At 39.8% G+C, this 18,881-nt stretch overlaps 1 protein-coding gene across 1 annotated transcript in view; it reads right to left on the bottom strand.

The window, feature by feature from the left end:
- PLB1 (phospholipase B1) overlaps window positions 1-18,881 on the bottom strand; it is a 76,332-nt gene that overhangs the window by 36,261 nt on the left and 21,190 nt on the right. Inside the window, exons 17-33 of the mRNA XM_053937345.1 lie at window positions 18,143-18,223; window positions 16,680-16,746; window positions 15,920-15,978; window positions 14,765-14,838; window positions 13,221-13,264; window positions 12,292-12,400; window positions 11,348-11,399; window positions 9,322-9,402; window positions 7,737-7,802; window positions 6,943-7,043; window positions 4,735-4,816; window positions 4,082-4,186; window positions 3,321-3,416; window positions 2,775-2,846; window positions 2,086-2,145; window positions 1,626-1,686; window positions 849-907 (exon numbers count right to left, since the gene is read on the bottom strand). Of these exons, the coding sequence (XP_053793320.1) occupies window positions 849-907; window positions 1,626-1,686; window positions 2,086-2,145; window positions 2,775-2,846; window positions 3,321-3,416; window positions 4,082-4,186; window positions 4,735-4,816; window positions 6,943-7,043; window positions 7,737-7,802; window positions 9,322-9,402; window positions 11,348-11,399; window positions 12,292-12,400; window positions 13,221-13,264; window positions 14,765-14,838; window positions 15,920-15,978; window positions 16,680-16,746; window positions 18,143-18,223 (1,269 nt within the window). The remainder of the gene's footprint in view (window positions 1-848; window positions 908-1,625; window positions 1,687-2,085; window positions 2,146-2,774; window positions 2,847-3,320; window positions 3,417-4,081; window positions 4,187-4,734; window positions 4,817-6,942; window positions 7,044-7,736; window positions 7,803-9,321; window positions 9,403-11,347; window positions 11,400-12,291; window positions 12,401-13,220; window positions 13,265-14,764; window positions 14,839-15,919; window positions 15,979-16,679; window positions 16,747-18,142; window positions 18,224-18,881) is intronic.

Genomic DNA, 18,881 nt, shown 5'->3' with positions numbered 1-18,881 from the left:
TATTTATTTCAGTAGCCTCCTGGGTGTAGGAGTTGTAGCACCATGTCTGCCAGAGAGTTGTAAAGGGTTCACGGTTTGTACACACAATGTGTTTGTTGTTAAGACTCAGATTCTGAGAAACCTATGATCCAATTACATCTTTCTGTCCAGTGTTTCCTTTGGCTGTAGAATTTCAATCTTTGACCAGTATGAAAACATAAGGCAGAAAGGCATAACTGGAATATAGGATGTCTGGATTTTGAAACATATTCCTTCTTGACTACCAAAGATAATCATCATCAGCAAGAACTGTATTGTGATCAAAAAAACAGTTAAGAGTTAAAACAGGCACAATAAAATGACTAAATATCTTCTGAAATGCATTAAGTCAGAGGGCTCTCACCCCATACTTCCTTATTTCATTAATGCTAAAATTATTAAAATGCTATTATCCAAAACCACTTAGCTGCATTCTGTTCCTGAAAGAACTGAGGCTGAAAAACAGGCCCATCAGTCCATTCCTATGTGGAAAAAAACTTTGAAAAGCAGAGTAACCTAAGCCTTGTGCTATGTCCCACTCATTTCAACGGCATCTGATCTCTTCTGTCTCAAATCCAGCAAACTACCTAGGCACCTCTTTAAAGGATTTGCCTGTGTTTTTGCCAGAGTTCAAAAGCATATGAATAAGTGTGTGGGGGAATGGAGTGTTGGAAGACTGACACCTTCCTTCTTAATCTAGCTGTTAGATCTATTATAATCCATGAATGAACAGATCTTTGCTTCTGGGTGCAATATCTATTTCCCCTCCACTGGAGTAGGCACATGTTTGTAGTTTTACCAAGAGAACAGTAAAAACACTGTCTTCTTACCGTCAAAGAATCCCCAAGGGCTGCTACAATTTTCACATCAGCTGGCTTTAGGGAATGCACTGCAAAGGAAAGAGATGCAGTTGAACCTGGCTGGGAAATAGCTTTTTTTTTTTTTTTCTCTCCTGTGAATGTGAAATAAGCCATTGTCACTGGGATGCTGTGTCACATTGTTTTTGCAATACCCAAGTGATAAATCAGAAGCTCTTTCCAGCTCATCTCCTGTGACTGTAGCACCAACATATGCATATTATTCAGTTTTTCAATGGTTTACATCCCTTCCGAGAAGACGGGACAGCAAGGAGCAAATAACAATAAGTGGCAAACAATATCCAGCACCAAAGTGAAGGTAAAACAATGCAGAATTACACAAAGCAGGAACAGCACATTAAAGACTTCAAAAGACTAAGGAAAAGACAATATGAAGTTATTTGAAAAACCAATACTGCCAAATTCCAGACTAACATGAATGAAGCTGTATTTCCAGTTTCTTTCCATGACATTTAGGTGGAATAGCTCATAAGCTATGTCAGCACTCAAATCTGGATTTCATCACAAGTTATTTTGAAGTTCTCCACTGGCAGTGAGTTCAGCGAAGCTACTTAGTCAGAATGCTACCTTGCATGACAGTGTGGCATTGTATCTGTTAAGCATCTGCTGAAAAACATTACATCCTTTCCGAGCAATGTTTTTCACAGTCCAGCAACAATTTCAGCCAACTTTCATCTTGAAGGACAGCTGAAGGTAATTCAACTTCTTAACATAAACAGGCAAGACTACCTGAAGTTGCAGGAGGGGAGGATGGAGACCTGTCCTCACATGGCAGCTGGCTTCCATAATTCTAAAGAGAAAAAGAAAGCTGAAGAGCATTTGGCTACCAAATACAGTCAGTAGAAACTAAAATCTTCCCAGCAGAGGCCAGATGGATAAACTAGAGCCTCTTTAGCATGTAATTAACCAGACAGGTCTTGGTTGCTCAATTCAGTAGTCATATTCAGTATTGCTCAGAAGAGTGCAGCATCCTGTACTGCACGTGTTTAAGCACATGTTCTTACAGGTGTTTTCTGATGCATTTTGCCTAACTCAGGAAGTAGCTCCCTGCTCTGTGCCATGCACTCAGCCTCCCAAGCCCCTCTAGCCAAAGACTGATTTCCCCTGTGCTGCAGAACATAACTCATTTGGTTACCATACAGGAACAGATGCAGCAGAGTAACAGTGGGATGGTGATGTTGACACTTACTGGAGTTTGGTTAGGGTATGTGTAATTACTGTTCTTATATGTCCTCAGGAATGGCTCAGCCTACAAAACAAAGCAACCTGAATTAATGCAAAGCAACAGAGGAGTGCACAGAGATTTCCATTCCCCAGACTTCGGCTCTCAGATGCCTGTAGATGATTAGCAGCTTGATGCAAATAAAACACAGGGATTAAAAATGAATAAGTAAATAAATGGCTTTTTTAAAAATCTGTGTAACAGTATAAATCTGGGTCATATTTTTATAACAGAAGTTAGAGAATACCCTCAGGACCCTGCTGTGTGTGGTTCACAAGAAGCTCGTGGCCCCATTGCAAGGTATTCCCAGTGAATCCTGCAGAGCTCTGCTGACTGGTACCATCACTGCTCTGTTTCCCCCACTGAAGCTTTGCCATTCAGTGTGGATACTTGATGGTCCTGGTTAGGTAGGCCAAACACCCTTCCATTGTGTTTTGGCCACCTGTGATGTGAGACTCTGAGGAAGCTGACTCCTGCTTACCCTCCATCCGCTCCTGAGTGAGTGCTCATGCTGCTCTTGGTGGCAGTGGCACAAACTCTGCGGGGAGGAGCAGATCACCCGTGCAGAGCCAGAGCTCCAGGCACTGGGTAAAGGCTCCCATAGCCCCAGCCACTCCCAGCACCTCCATATAAACACAGACATCCTTGTAACTTACCTCAGATGGACATTTGAGGACAAGCTCATCATCCATGTTCTGACTATCTGTCTTCTCCCCTACAGGCTCCAGCTGGGGGGGAAAGGGGATGCACAGAGGAAAAGCAGATGAGTACCAGAGAGCAATGGGTGATGCTGTGCTGTCAGTCATTGGAAACCACCTCTGCAGCACAGCAAGACAACTGCAGGGCACAGCACCAATGCTGGCAGCTGTCCCATGCACTGATTCTCTGTGTGCTGAAGAGACTAATTCCCATACACCTGGAATGTGGCCTGCTGGTCAATGTGCCTGGCAGGTGTAATCTTCCTGAGAGACACAGCCCGAACACACCCAGTTTTACCGTACCCTGAGATTTACTGGTTTGATATGACTGCTTTAACAGTTCAGGTGACCTTTCTTCATATGATCACTCTTTTCCTTTGTAAACACAATTCAGAAAAGATACGGCTACCTAGTAGATCTCGGGGAGGGGAGGGGGGAGGTTGTGCTGCCAAGGGCAGGATGAAGTGAACAAGGAGAGAGCAACACAACTTTTAGAAATCTTACCATATTGTTCCACAAAGCACGTGCAGCTTGGGAATGAGTCTTTTGGCTGAAGTGGAAACAATCTGGGGCAAAATATGAATCATCTGGCCATCCCTCCTGGAAAAAAGATAGGTGCTGTCACAGAGGCAGCAAAATGCAACAAGCTGCGTATTCTGTCTTCTCTCCTCCAGTGAGATAACCCAGCAGACTTCTAAACAAAGTATCTGCACAGGCCTCTGAGGCAAACAGAATTAAACCAGGCCAGGGAAAGTTAGTAACTCAGAACTAAGAAGCCTTTTAAAACTCTTTAATACACTATTCCCAAAGTAATAAGGAATAAAAACCACTGTGACTCTGAGAACGGAATACTTGGGCGCAGATATCAATTGTGTTCTTTATTTCTCTTGAGATTTACACATTACAGTCCTCCAAAACATATGGGTTTTTCATACCAAAGGTCATTTACCAAAGTACTGTAAAGGACTTGATGTACAGGGAATGTAGAGCAAGTGCTTCCTGATGAAGATTTTGACCAAAAATATCTACTTCATGGCTGTCCAATTGCAGTGTCCCAAATCAAGGTCTGTATTCCTTGCTTTTTTACTGTTGCTCAGTATCTCATATTCCATAAACATTTCATGCAATTTTGGATGGCAACTGAATATAATAATTAGTTACTATGTCAGGAAACTGCTAGCTACATTTACAGCTAAAACAATTTTGACAAGTCAGTGGCATTGCACCAGGATTTAATGTAGGTGTGGTTTTCTTGTTAGTTTTACCTGTGTTTTTGGCATTTCCATATTAGTCATAAATGGCTGCATAACCACTGTGAAATCATCCTTCGTGTCATACCTTCCACTCTCCACTAACTGGCGGGTTCCCTCCTAAAGAGTTAAAGAAAAGTTGTCATTGTTCCTTCTGTGTTCAGCTCATCAAGCTGTTCCATCCTTTTACACCTCACCCAGGGGTTGCCCCTCCCTCCTGCAGAAGGTTTTCAGCTTGGGCCAGGCAGCCAACCCAGCTGCCCTTTTGAGACACCCCACACAAGGACTGGTAGCCTGCTCAGGGATTAGGTTTTCTGTCAAAAATACGTCCTTCCAGAACCACCAAAGTATTTTTGGTTTGGCTGACACACTGTGCCTGAAAACTTGCATCTGAGTTACCATGTTGTTTGACTGAACCTGATTTTCAATAATATAACTGGTCATAAAACTGCTGACACTCTGACGTAACAATTATTCTTCTCATCTGTTTTGTTGGTTCAGTGAAACAGAATTGTAAAGATCCTGATCCTACTTTTTTTTTAATCACAACTACAAATACGTCATTAGAGTGAGTGGAAACCATCCCCTACTTTCAAATTAGCCCACCTGTGGTCCCTTGATCAACAGAAGGATGACATTAAACTTCTAACAAATGCAATGTGCCTTACCTGATACATTCTGTTAAAGTAGATCAACTTCTTTAACTCATTGGAATCGTTCTTAGGGTTTATGACACAAGGGCACAGTGTCCTGTGGGATAAGAGCATGGCACTGAGATTTGCTCTTCCTTTTTCCCCCTTGCTTCCCAGCTGACAGGCTGCAGGATTAAAAGCTCCAAGAGGGATTTCTCTGAAAGGCCATTGAATGAGAGCATTACCTCTCACCCCTCACTTTCTTCATAGCCCACATTCTTGAGCAGAAACACTGCTTATGCTCATGGACAACAAATACAATTAAGTTCCCCAAATCAGGTTTGTTTTGCCTGCAACGATACTTGGTAAGTGGCTCCCTGGTCTTTATTTTGACCCACAATTTTCTTGCTCACAGTCCTTGTTTTCTCCCCATGTTGCTGGGGTGGGGTGAATGAGCAGCTGTGGGAGTGCCTGGCTGGCACGTGGGACCAACCCAACCCAAAAAACTGTTCACAAGCAACATGCTTTTCTTCAGCAGAACTGTACAAGCATCCTTCAAGATGGAGTTGCCACAAATTCATTCTAATCAGCTGAGAGAGTCAGAGGTTATAGTGTGTATCACAGCAAGGCTGGTAAAGAACCAAAACAATCACCAGGACTGATGCAGAATTCTCCATCCTTAGAGAGCCATTCTAAGCTGAGGCATTTTAAGATTCTGTGAACTCAAGTTGGCCACCTTTGTCCCTCCCCTGAGGTTTTGATCTTTCTAGTGCATGGATATTTTTAGGATGTTCCATCTTCCTGGGCATGCCCCATCACTACTTCAGAAATCCAAATTAGAAGAAGGACTCCTTTCAAATATCCTGACAGTGTGACCACAGTAAAGCATCCCTGAGAGAGCTCTTAGAGAAAGACCTCTTACAGAGATGCAGTTGATACATGTAAAATATACACAGATGCCTACTGTGCCCAAACTTGTCTAATGGAGACCAACTAACAGAAGCTTTTACTTCCACAGTACATCTATATGAGAACAGTACAAATCTAAATTGTGTTTTCAGAAGTTTCAGAAACATATGTTAGGCAACCTTAGTAGACACATCTCTTCAGGTTGTTTGCTAATCTCAGAAAAAAAAGAGAAGACTTTCAAGATCAAAATCCTCCTTCAGGTTCTTCTTCTACTCAGTAGAATGGCATTTATTGTCCCACGTGGGCTCTGCTTATCACCCTGTAAACTTGGCTTGCTGCCAGACAGGCAAATGTTAAATTCAACATGGCACCTGAAATTATGTGGTAAGATTACAGCCATCATGAGATAATCTAATCTAAAGGCTTTGCTAACCATCCTTGCCCAATGAATAGGGCCTTGAGATACCTGTGTACTCTAGCCAGTAACCATTGTAAAAATAAATAAATAAAATTTTTAAAAGCACTACAACTGGCTATTGGGAGTATCAGCACCCTGAGTTTCAAAACCAATTTTCCACTGACAGCCACAAGGAAGCCATTAAATCACAGCAAGAGGGTTGCATCTCTGTCTCTCCTGTAAAACCAGTGACTGCCTACATTCATAGGACAAAGTTATTCTCTCCATCTGTCCAGAAAAGTAGACACTTGCTTTTCTGAAAACAAGCAAGTCCTGCCAGAAGCAACTCCAGGGGACAATGCTGGACCCTATCTGAATCACCAAAAGTCCACTCAAGGTGCAGGCCTGTTGTCTCAATAGTGGACTAACACTGATCTGGAAAGGATTGTTGAGACATAAAGCAACAATTAAGCATCCAAAACATCTACTTGAGACATTAATTAGAGATAAAACTAATAATCAGCAATGAGATTACAGAGACTAAAAACAACAGAAGCAAGAGGGAGAGTTTTAAGTGCAGAAAAGTAAATCTGTAAATACAACTAGAAAACCTTGTGTCTTAGTGTCTTCTCTATTTTCACCAAAGAGTGTCCAGCTGAGCTTTCTTTGCCCTGGCTTGAACTCACTTGCAGGGTAAGTGTGGAGTCAAAAGTGGCACCTTCATAAGAATCAATAACAGCAGGGCTCAGATACAGAGACAGCAACAGAGACAGTTAATTCTAAATGCTGTGTTGAAACCAAAATGTAGACATGCACAGGGAAAGATGTTTGGTAGTCTGAAATACTAGATCCTTTTCCCTTTGAGAAAAACTTCCCAAGAAGACGTTGCAGCCTTCTGTGAACAGCAATGAGAGCTGTAACATAAACCATCTGCAAACCTCATAAGCAGCTTTGAGCAGCTATTGTTTTCCGACTGATGCAGCTCCCGGAGCCTTGCTATGTAAAGCATCGTCACCAGGTTCACATATGCCCGTGGAACCTGCCAAGAGGACAAACAAATCCATAGCAAACTCCTGGAGCACAGAGTGTTGGTTTTGTCCCTACACAGCCACAGCAGACCTTGGTAGCAGCCTGCTGATTCAAGCATTGTGTATTATTTATAACAGGGATGTTCAAAGTACTTCCTCAATAATTAATTCCCCACACAAGCAATACTAAATTACAGCCCCTGCCTGCACTGCCTAGTTCTATTCTAAATGTTGATAGCTGGTCAATTGAAAATGATAGCTTCAAAAAGGTCCATACAAGTTGTTATAGGTCTCAGCAATACCCAGACACCTGCTAACTCTTCAACTATTCTTATAATTCTTCATGTGGAATATCAGAACCTCTATCTTAATGACCACAAAAATATACTTATTTGCAGTTTAAAGAACAAGCAAAGCATTTTCCAGTCAGTTAATAATATTTGTTCCACTTTGATATAACATTTTTTGATATTATTTGTTCACAGCACATCAGCTAGAACAAAGAACATTCTTATTCCTTTGGTAAAAAGCTTCCCTAGCCCTTTTTGCCTTTCACAAAGATTTTCCTGTAAGCAAACACCTCTGGATACAGTAGTACTCTGCAGATGAAAGCAAGGAAATAAATTCTTCATCAATAATCAGTGACTGCTTTGCAAACAGAACAGAAAATCCCTGCTCCAACATACTAGAAAAGTTTGCTTTACCTCTTTGTGAAGTAAGTCCAAAGCTATTTGTAGATTGTAGGTGTAATTTTCAGGAGAATAGTGTACCTGTTAAAGAAAGAGGGTTGAATTTTATTATTAGTTTACTCAAGCAGGGACAAGAATGACTAGCTGGAGTCTCTCACAGTAGTGTTCATGTTTCTAACTCTTGGGTCAAAAGTAACAGAGCCATAAGCAAAATGGTCCTGTCTCTGCTTTTCTTCCTTCCCATCACAGCTATCTCACTGGCAAGAAAAGATCTAGCAGCCACTGGATACCAGTGAGGGTGAAAATTCACAGGGTATTATCAAACATCACAACATCCTCCATTCCTAGGCTTGCTTGGGCTGGTCTTAAAAGCACAACTAACAACTCATTAACAGGGGCCATATATGGGAAAGAAGAGTTTGTATAAAAGTAAGTTTATTTTTGCTGTATGGAATATTAGAACGTGTCTCCCACATGCTGCTTGCCTGCCACAAATAATAACTGGCAAAATTTACGTGTTTAGCTGCGAATGAAATCACTTCATATACTTGTCTTTCAGCGCCAAAATTTCCTTGATCCATTTTAATGGTTTAAACACTCTAATTTTATTGTCTCAAGTAATCCAACACTTATTTTTTCACTTGTGGGACTACAACAGTCACATAAACTTTCTTATGAGAAATGCCTGTCTTATTGTCAGCCTTTCTTCTCTCTCATTTAATTTCAAGCAGAAGTTGATTGAGAGCCCACTTGCCTACTCTTTAGAAGCAGACAGCTCAGATCCCTTATTAATTTCCTAAGTCACAGCTCACCAAGAGTGCTGTGGTTGGCACTATTTGTACTTGTGCCACAGGAAGATGACTGTGATCCTTGGATGCACACGCTCTCCTTGCCACTCATCCCAGTCATGTGAACAACAGGCACTTTGTGTTTGGGTTGACAGCAAAAGGTAAGAACGGCTAATTTGCTCCTTCCTTGTTTTATAACCATCTTACTGTGCTGCTCTGCTGTTCTTCCTGATCCAAATTTAATCATGAAGGATCACAAGTAGGTGCTCAACTGCCTGTGAGTAGCTAACCCTCATCACTAAGTGAGGAGTCTGCTACAGCCTTTCACCTCCTCTACAATCACACATACCAAAGGCTAGATACTGTATGTATGGTATACATATATATATACACACACTCTACATTACCTATAATTGAATTAGCATGAGCTGTGCTTAGAACTTTTCCCATAGCACTGAAAATATTAAGAGTACCAAGTAAGATTTAGGAGTGTGACAAGGCAAAGAGGAATAAAAACACTTGGCATTTTATCTACAGGAAGTAAAGCTACCATGCAACAAAATGTTATTCTAGCTGGCAGCAAAACAAAGTTGCAACAATTATGTAATTTCCAGGTCTTCTAAAGGTATCTCTAACATTATTGAAACATTGTGCTGAGCAACCTGAAGGTCTCAGCACAGTTACATTCCAGAGCTGCACAGTTAAGACATATGCTATTTTGGTCTCACACACCGAGTTCCTCCCTCTTACCCCCTGCAATGCATAAAGACCCTGTAAAGACCCTGGCTCAGTTCATGCTCCAGGGAACTTACTGGATTCTTGCAGACTTTGCAGAGGTCATTTCCTCCTATGAAAAGTGTTATGAGCTTCCAGTCATTCTGGAAATCTATTCTCTACACAGAGAAGGAGATAGAAGTTTTTAATTAAAAAAAAGAAAAGGGGGGAGATGCCGGCAACATACTAAATACAAATTTGCCATTTCTCAGCGTACATGGCTATCATTCCCTAGGCATCCACAACAAAAACAAGTTTGTAATCATGACTGAATACAGAGAAACTGCTGGGATCTAAACCAGAATTACAATAACAATGGCATCATGGAAAACTATTTGCTTTGGGAAAATATTGCTCAAAATCTATCTGTATGCTTTTCTTAGCAATATCTTGTGTTTACAGGGTGACTCTTCCTGCAGTCCTACAAATATATCTTCATAGCAAAAATTATGGTATGTGTTTTACTGTGTGATAAATAATGCAGCTATCCTGCTGGTAAACCCTGGGGGACAATATATTTCAGACTTGCTGTGAGACAGAGTGCAAAGAACAGTGGGGCAATATTAACTCTATCTAACAATAATGGTAAAATATTACAGCACTTTTTGTTTCTGCAAGGATTTTGCAAAGGGATAGCTAGCTAAATCGAGGTAATTATGCTACAGTAAATAAACAATTCCTAGCTTTGAGGAAAGGTTCAGATATGCTTGGTAGCATGTTGTGGATGTTGTGCTCAATATTCTAATGCTTTAATTTCAGTGCAAAAAACAAGTAAGAAGAGCACCAATTGTGCATCAGCCTCCAGTTGTTTAAAAACACCTGTCTTCAAAGGCTGCAGGCAATATATCCCCACTAGTAAACACACTGTTCAGTAGTTTGGTCTCAAATTGTAAAAAAAAAATTAAAAAAAAAAAAAAATCAAAAAGAGGGACAAACTTCCTCCTGCACTCAATAAGTGCTTTGAAAAGTGGGGGTAAAAACGATCTCTTAAATCAGAGATATATCACCTCTATTATGAGCATGCTTTCTAGTCAGAAGGAACTTCACAAGTTATATAAAAACATTTATTACCTAAACAAAAGATATTTCCATAAATTTCTGTTAACATTCTCAGGCCAATAAATTTGGCAGAGTAGGGCTTAGAAACTACCATCCAACCATTCATTGTTAGTTGCTGTTCCTTTTAATCTCATTTCAGATGCATCCATCAGATGGAAATCTTGTTTACAAGAAAGTGAACCAAGAAGGAAGGTGCTGCAAATATTTTTGCCAATATGTACGCACCAGAGTATTTACACTAAACATGCACACAGATATCTTGAAGGCTTTTTGGCTGCTTTCCAGCTGCACCATTGGAAAGCCAAACTATTACAGTGTAACTTAGGTCACTGATTGCATAGCACATTTGTCAAATTACAAATAGCAAACATTCAAAGCACAAGCTGAGGTGAGAAATATGTAAGCAATCCTCAACCTAATGTGTATTTTACAGACCATTAATCAAATAATTCGTAACAATAAACGTGTAAGTTAAAAATCAGCTGATGACTAGATGAAAGAAGGGACTAATTTGTTTTTTTAGAAAACAAGTCCCTTTCTCACTTCACATGTTCACTCCACATGATTTGCTACTTGAAAAGCTTGCCCTCAACATCCTAGCATGTATCATTTTTGCTGGAAAAACCACCTGCTTACAAGATAATTAATAGCACCACAGCAAAATCCTCACACAGAAAGCGTTCTGTTATCTTACAGGGTGACACAGGTTGGAAGCAGAAGCAACAGCACTGCATTTACAGCCACTTGCAGTAGAAATGATGAAAAGGTTACAGTTATCTGGCTTTGATAGTAGCTATCATATGCTGGTACAAATTCATTTAAGACTAAGCTATAGATTATTTTGTGCTGAACTCACACTCTGCACTGGGAAGTTTTACGCTGTACCCTGCTGTACCTACAGCTTTGAAGTCTGGCATTCACTGTTGAGATCTGCTCTTGGTCTGTTAGAAGCTAATGATGCTATGTCACTTCATTCTAAAGATATTCATGACATGTTGAACTCACAGTATCATTCTTCATGCGGTCCACCAGTTTCTTAACCTGTTTAGGAACATCCCTAAAAATAAAAGAAAAATAAAATCATAAAATACATTAATAAAAATTTAAAGAAAGAATCCTGCATAGATAACAAGGCAAAGAGGAAAGCTGACAAATGGACATCAAAAACCAAAAGACCCCAAAGAAAGTCCAATTTTCATTGAATGGAATATGTAATATAGGCAACAAAGGCTATGTTTTGAGATAGTGATGGAAAAAGAAAAAAGAGAAAATAATTAGCATCCAACAGGCATTGAGCTACTTTGCAAATGCTGCATAATTTCTCTATCAACTGTATAGAAAATGCACTTTTCCTATCATCAGACGGATGCTATCAATAGACATAGCTCTGAAGTGTCTGTGCTCATACCAATGTTATTATACGGCCTCAAGGCACTTAAGTAGGTCTTATAAAAACAGTTACCAGTGGGGAAAAAAAAAAAAAAAATAGGATATGAACTGCACTGAAGAGGGTGCATAGTGATCTCTAGTTAATTCCCAGCTCTGGCAGACCAGGAATTAAACAACCCACAACTTTCTCAGTCTCTACACAAACTCTTGGTCCTGATGACAAAAGGCTTTGAATACACCTCCTATAAAGTGGAGGTATCTTTTGTCTGATTCACAACAGGACAGCTTTCGGAGTAGTGCTTGTAAAATGCCGTGACTTTCTTGGCTGAAAATGTCAGAGAAAGTATCGCTTTTGTTGCTAATTTATTTGCAGTGTTTCTAATCCTTGTCAAAGTACTCATCACATTTCTTGGCCTTCATGATACAGTTAGGATAAAAAATATTTGCCTATTAGACTTACTGTGCTCCTGCCAAAGTCCAGGATTTGGGCCTTTTTTTGTCGCAAAGAATTTTATTTCAAAAAATCAAATTCCTATTAAAATTAAAAGTTTTCCTCTTACTCTGCACAAGCTCCAGCCACAGCTTGGTTTAATGCAGCATTGTTTGAATTCTGTGTTCCAGTGCCAATGGAATACCCTACCAAGGATGGGTTGAACGCACGAAGAATATCTGTGGAAAGAGACAGCACCCTGAAATATTGTTTCCTACAGCAGGTAACAAATGAGGCAATAAAGGTTAGACTTTAGTAAAAGACCATTAAAAAGCTTTAAGAAATAGCTATTTTTTTAAAAATTCAACCTTCAAGTATAATAAACATGGAGATTCATCACCATACAAACAAGCCTTCAAGATTTCTGAATTTCATTAATTTAGATATCTCATGACCTAACACAATCATCTTGGCTAGCAATGCCATTTTGCCTGGCAAGCAAGGCTGAGTAACCATATACTCAGGCAGGAGAACCTCATGCCATCATGCTCTAACTGCAGACAGGTTGGAATCAAATCCTATAGCCTGATGGCCCCAGATGTATTAACCCCAAAGACCCCAGATTCCCTTCTAGATCTTAGGTTACAAACCAGCCTTACAAACACCTCCGATCTAAAATGTCCTGACCTTTAAAAAGCATGTAAAATCTGATCTTGTAATGTGATTCTGCCCCTGCCTAAAACAACTTTCCCATACAGTCAAAATAGTTTCTTTAGGCTATGAGCTAAGACCTTTGATTCATCTGTGACCAAACACATTTTAGACAGAACTATAACCAACAGAATACTGAAACAACCAAAACATAGGAATTACAAAACATATAGTTAAGTCATGCACAGCATATTACCACCTGGTTGTTAAGCAACTTTTACTCAGCAGTGGACATTAAACACAAAGGGATTGCTTGTGTCACACTACAAATTTTAACCCTTTTCTCCTATCTCCTTTTATAATAGCGGGCACCACATATTTATGAAATTTACAGGAAAAGCCACCTACTTGGTAGTGTCGTAACTGTGCTTATGTTTTCATTTCCTCCAACACTGTTAAAAAGAAAGAACAGGGAAAAAGTGTTGGTAAGGTATGATGGACTCGGCAAGGCAATGGACGAGGTGGGAGAGTGCCCCCTTTTGGGGTTACCGCACACGTACAGAGCACGCTGCTGCCTGTGCTGAGCCCACCCACGCTCTGGGTGCCTGTCCCCAGGGGGCCACCACATCGGAGACACTCAGCTCCAGCAGAAAAATATTAGAAGCCTGTACAGCAGCTCTCCTTTCTGCTCTTTCACATGTTTTGGCATACGTTTAAACCCAGCTGGAAAAAATGAGATTTTCTTCAAGGCTGCCATCTTTGCTACAGTTCTACCTATTAAAATATTTATAGCTTCCATTTTTAGTTAACATATCTAACCAAAACAAAAAGTTCTAAAAGCACATGTACTTCAGAGTGATAAGTAAATTGCCTTCCACCCATTCACATTTCACTCAACTGGAAGAATACTACTGGACTGGTGAAATTCACCATTATGTCTGTGTGCTCTTTATTCTCCTTCATGCTGAAAAAAATACTAGCATATTTGTTGCAAAAAAAATCTCAATGGATTACTATTAAAGATCAAAATATAAAGTGTTTGACTTAGAACACCTCTATAGTGTCCCTTTAATCTGGAACAGATTTTGAAGTGCACCATCCCTGAAAGTGCTTGAGGCCAAGCTGGATGGTGGCATCATTGTCTAGTGAAAAGTGTCCCTGCCCATGGCATGGGGGTTGGAACCAGATGACCTTTAAGGTACCTTCCAACACAGACCATCCTATGATTCTGTGAATGTGTTTAATCTTCTTCTAAAGTTGCAGTGACTTAGATTGGTAAAAAACGATGAACAGAAGATCAGCCTGACAAGTTTGGTGTTAAATCATACAGTTGCAGATTAACAAGTGAACGTGATTGCCTTTTTCCAGAGTGTTTCTGATGTGTCTAACAACATGCTGCATATGTAAAAGTCAGTATTGACTCATAATTGATAAACTGTTCTCCATGACGTAAGCAATACTGGGAAGGGATCAAGGAAAGAGATACTGCATATGAAACAACAACAGAAATTTTTTTTTTGTAGACCTTCAATTTTAAATGAGACAAATGGGTGATGTGGGCCACACTGGGCAAGAGCAGACAGGGTACAGCAAGAGCAGGGACAGAAATGCAGAATGAGCAAGTGATGCAATGGCAATGGAATTTAGAAGACCCTGTTCTAGGGTCGTCTTCTTCCAGGGCCTTCACAACCGTGAGACTGAAAAAGAACCTCTGAACAAGGACCCCATTTTTCCATGTACCCAGGTCTGTTCCAGTCATGCTACATTGTACTCTAGATAACCACTAGTTGGAGTATTTTCTTTATCATGAGTAATAGTCCAGCCACGTGCTGTCATGCAAAATGTGACATCAAATCCAGTTTCCACAAGCCTTCATTTGCTACAAAAACAACTAAATCAAAACCGAAGAAAATGGATTCTCTGCCACTGAGGGGAAAATTTCTGGGACTCACCTCCAAGAAAGACCTCGGTACTGAGTCAGGACATCCAGAACATCATGGGGTCTGGATCCTGCCCCATTAGCTGCCTGGAGGAAGAAGAGGAGTTCACCTTCAGAGAATAAGCATAACTAGTTCTCTGACTGATGCTAGTGAGAATAATTTAAAAGCATATTAATGAAGCAAGCTACATCATCTTCCCAAAATAGAACAGATTCCTGTTCTCAAGAAGATCTAAGGCTGAAGGTATTTTAACTCCACTCCAGTGAATTACTCTCTTCTATCAACTTCGTGATTCAATCAAGTGGGGGAAAATTACTTGAGAATGTTCAAAATACTCATATAATTCTAAATTTACATAAGGAATAAATATGACAGCAGTGGTCTTGAATTAATAATTTATTATAATGTTCCTCAAATTAAAAAGTTGTACAGTGATTCTATGTCTTTCCCAGTTTCTCCAAGGAAAAAGACTACAAGGATTTAATGTGATAATTAGCACAGAACATGTAGGAAACATGAATTATTATATGAGCAGTAAAGCAGTCACCACTGATTGGAGAATCACAACCAGTCCAGAGCTTACATAGTACAAGGAGGAGTGTTAAAATAAAAAAATGTCAAGGCAACTTCCACTTGACACACCTGATGTTCTATTGCAATTTTAATAATATATTTAGTTAGTATGAATCATTATGGCTTTATAGGCTTTGGTATTATCATATATATATTTATCATATTATATCGATACACAGATATACACAATCAGACGCAGAATTTTTTCTTCTTCAAGCTGCTCACTAATAGCTTTTAGGGCCTATACCTTGGGGGCTGCCAAAAATCAAAAGATATTGTAAAAAAGAATTGTAAAGAAAGCAATTGTTGCAAGTCCACTCCAGCAGAATAGTGTTGCAGCTACACAATCTAATCTTAAATTTCTTCCTTGTGTGGCACTCTTGTGGACTTCAAATGGGAACTTTGCACTCAGATTAGACTCATAATCTGATTATCAATCAGCCAAGGTGGAGTATGGGAAAAAAACGTGAAAAATGTGTTTGGCTCAATAGGGCATGGTATGTATACCATTTCCCAGGTTAAAAAAATCAGAAAATTCATTGCCAGTTTTTCATTGCTAGCTTTATCAATGGCTATCTAGTGATCTTTACTTACTGTGAGTGAATCTCCCAGGGCAGCAATCACCCGAATATCTGCCGGTTTCAAATTATGAACTGAAAAAAACGCAAAGGTAATGTAAGGGAAAGAAAGAAAGAAAATTACAAATTGTGATGGTTATTGTAAGTTTTCCTCAGAATAAGCACAATAAAGCATTGCAAGGACAGTGTTTCTAATACTCATGACAGCATCAGTTGAAAATGACAGAGACTGATAGGCATCAAATCAGAAATTATTATTGGTACTGTAGCTGGGCAGTAGCTACAGTGACAAAGGAGGCAGCAAGATTCCAGTCTTGCATTTGTTCTTCCTCAAATTTCTTTTAACTGCTGAAAATAACTGAAAAGCAGGCACAGCTCTGGTGCCAGCATAGAGTGGATATTTAGAACCGTCACAGATTCTAGACAAAACCTACCCCAAGGAACTCCATATGGGTTTTTGCACCTTAGATTGCATTAGCAACAGCCCCATACAGTTTTTTCACCCTGGAAATGAAGGACCTGTTTCCTATCTTTTCCACTGTCACTTCTTTGTTTGTACATGGAAGGTGCAGCTGCATAAACTTTCATCACCCTTGAGGTAGTGAACTTGCATCTTGCTAGACAACCACTCACATTGTTCCAAAAAGACTTAAAAACCACAGTCAACAAAGTGCACTTCTGCAAAGAAAAGAGTAGCTCTCCTGAGTAAACCCAGCTCTGTTCTCCTTCTGTCATCAAGTGAAGTAGCTCTATGACAAAAAGGCATAGTGCTATACCCGAAACTGGAACCGCATCAGAGGGAGCCCGGTCAGGACAGGGAATATTTGTTCCATAACTCCTCTCCTGCAAAGACAGGGTAAGACTTCACATCAGTCTCACTATACTTTGGTCATGACAAACTATTTACATCTCAGAGCATTATATTAATGAAATCCTCATGTACTTTGTATACAACTACCCAGCTCAGCCTGCCTTCAGTCTGTGCCTTTTGAAGGCAGACACAAACTCAGCCTGCTCAGAAGTCATGCAGCCTTATGAGTGCAGCACAACTCTTGCCTACCAGTGGGGCCAGTTGTTTTAGACTCTGAGCCATGTTGTTCTCAGCTATGCAACATTTGGTGGGCCCATACCCTGAACATGTTTTGCAAGAAACTGTTTGAACGTCCCTGAAATATCCTAGCACAAAACCATACCTCTGTCAGCAGGCCATGAGCCTGCATTCTGCATATGCAGTCCTGTATGTGCAGCCAGGGATTTGCCCTCCTGGCTGTTTTGGGTTGCAGCCTACTGACAGAAATACCCCCTAATTCTACTGTTTGTGAAGGGCTGACCATCAATATACCAGAGCAAACCATCACACAAGACTCAAATATGTGCTTTGGCTCCAAATCTCTCTGCCAAATTCCTTAAGTAGGCTAACTTGCCTAAGGAAAAGATACTTGTATGTCTTGTCTCATTTTTCTGGATGGAGTTTTTCATTTTTAATTTAAAAACCCAACAAAACAACCACAAACATAACATAGTATTGCTCCTTATATCCTTAACACCTCCTACACTACAGCTATTTCCAAAAACCAGAGTGGTAGGTACCATTGCCTCATGGCAAGGTCTGTACACCCCAAGTAACCAACAAAACAGATGGCACTATATTAAAATGTGAACAGAAATACATCTTACAACTCCAGTTACAAACAGGCCACTTTGTCTAGATGGTCTAGGCATTGTATTCTGAGGCATGAAAATGAAGATTATCAACTCACTCTGTTCCTACTTGGGAACACAAAGTTCTGCTCAAAATCAGAGTACTCTGACTTGAAAAACACGATCATGGGTCTTTTTCTCCACACATCTAATCTGAAACTATCTCACAAAAAAAAAAAATCTGATCTAGTTTCTTCCATAGTAGGACTAAATAGCCCCATTTTCCCATTTTCACTATCTTCTTATCCCAGGGAAAATAACATTTTTATCCAGATATTTAACATAGGCTCTTACCATTGAAGGCAAGACTCACTTTGGGCTAGCTGAACACACGTACCTTACACTCTACAGAACGCACCAAGGAGAGAATGTGCTATTTAACATCTGACTATTTAGTCAAGCACAGAAGTAAAACGCTGGAGTTTTGCATTTAGCTTTCCCAGGTAGCATTGTTTATTTAGGCTACAGCACACTCTTACCCACCTGCCCCACTCCCTGGAGTACACCCAGTCCATTGATGCAAACAGTCCTACCATACCTGAGATGTTTCTTTGCGGTTTGATGTCCTCAGGGAAGGTGAGTAGTTACTATTTCTATATGTAAACAAGTATGGATTTTCCTGCAGAGTGAAAAGAGTATGTTTACCAATGCAAGTGGAAACACATCAGCTGACGTTAAAGTCTTCTGGCTACATTTTCCGAGAGAAAAAAAATCTTTACAGTATTAATTTCTGACTGCATTAGTGAGTGCATTGCATTAGTGAAGTAAACCAGGTTAGACTTGAAAGTTAAGCCCTGGTCTGAAGCCCTGTCCTAGGTATGCTGTAGGCACAGCACCACTTCCTGCCTTAAACCTAACATCAAACAAAACATAAAATTCTATTTCTTTGATATTTTAATTGCTGTTCAGAAGCTTTTCGATGCCAGTAATATTTTATCACTATCAAATTACTCAAGTCAGAGCTTAAATGCAAAAGCATACAAAAATCTCTTCTTTGAACACGAGATGCTCCAATCCTGACTACTGAGAGCTCCAGGGACTAAATTAGTAAAGCGTGACAGCAGAGGCAAATCACAGAAAAGCTAGATTATATAAAATATATGGATTCAATTTTATTGGTGATGCAAATTTGAATATTGATAATGCACCTCATATCTGCAATAAATAAATTCAGATTAGCTAGATATATTTTTGGAAAAAAAAAATCTGACAGAGATGATTTAACTCCATTTTGTCCAAAGTTATTTTTTTCAGAGTTTCATCTATAGAAAATAAAG

This window comes from Vidua chalybeata, chromosome 3, assembly GCF_026979565.1.
Source record: "Vidua chalybeata isolate OUT-0048 chromosome 3, bVidCha1 merged haplotype, whole genome shotgun sequence".
NCBI lineage: Eukaryota > Metazoa > Chordata > Aves > Passeriformes > Viduidae > Vidua > Vidua chalybeata.
The sequence above is the reverse complement of the archived record's forward strand: the minus strand, read 5'-3'. Positions and strand labels throughout refer to the sequence as shown.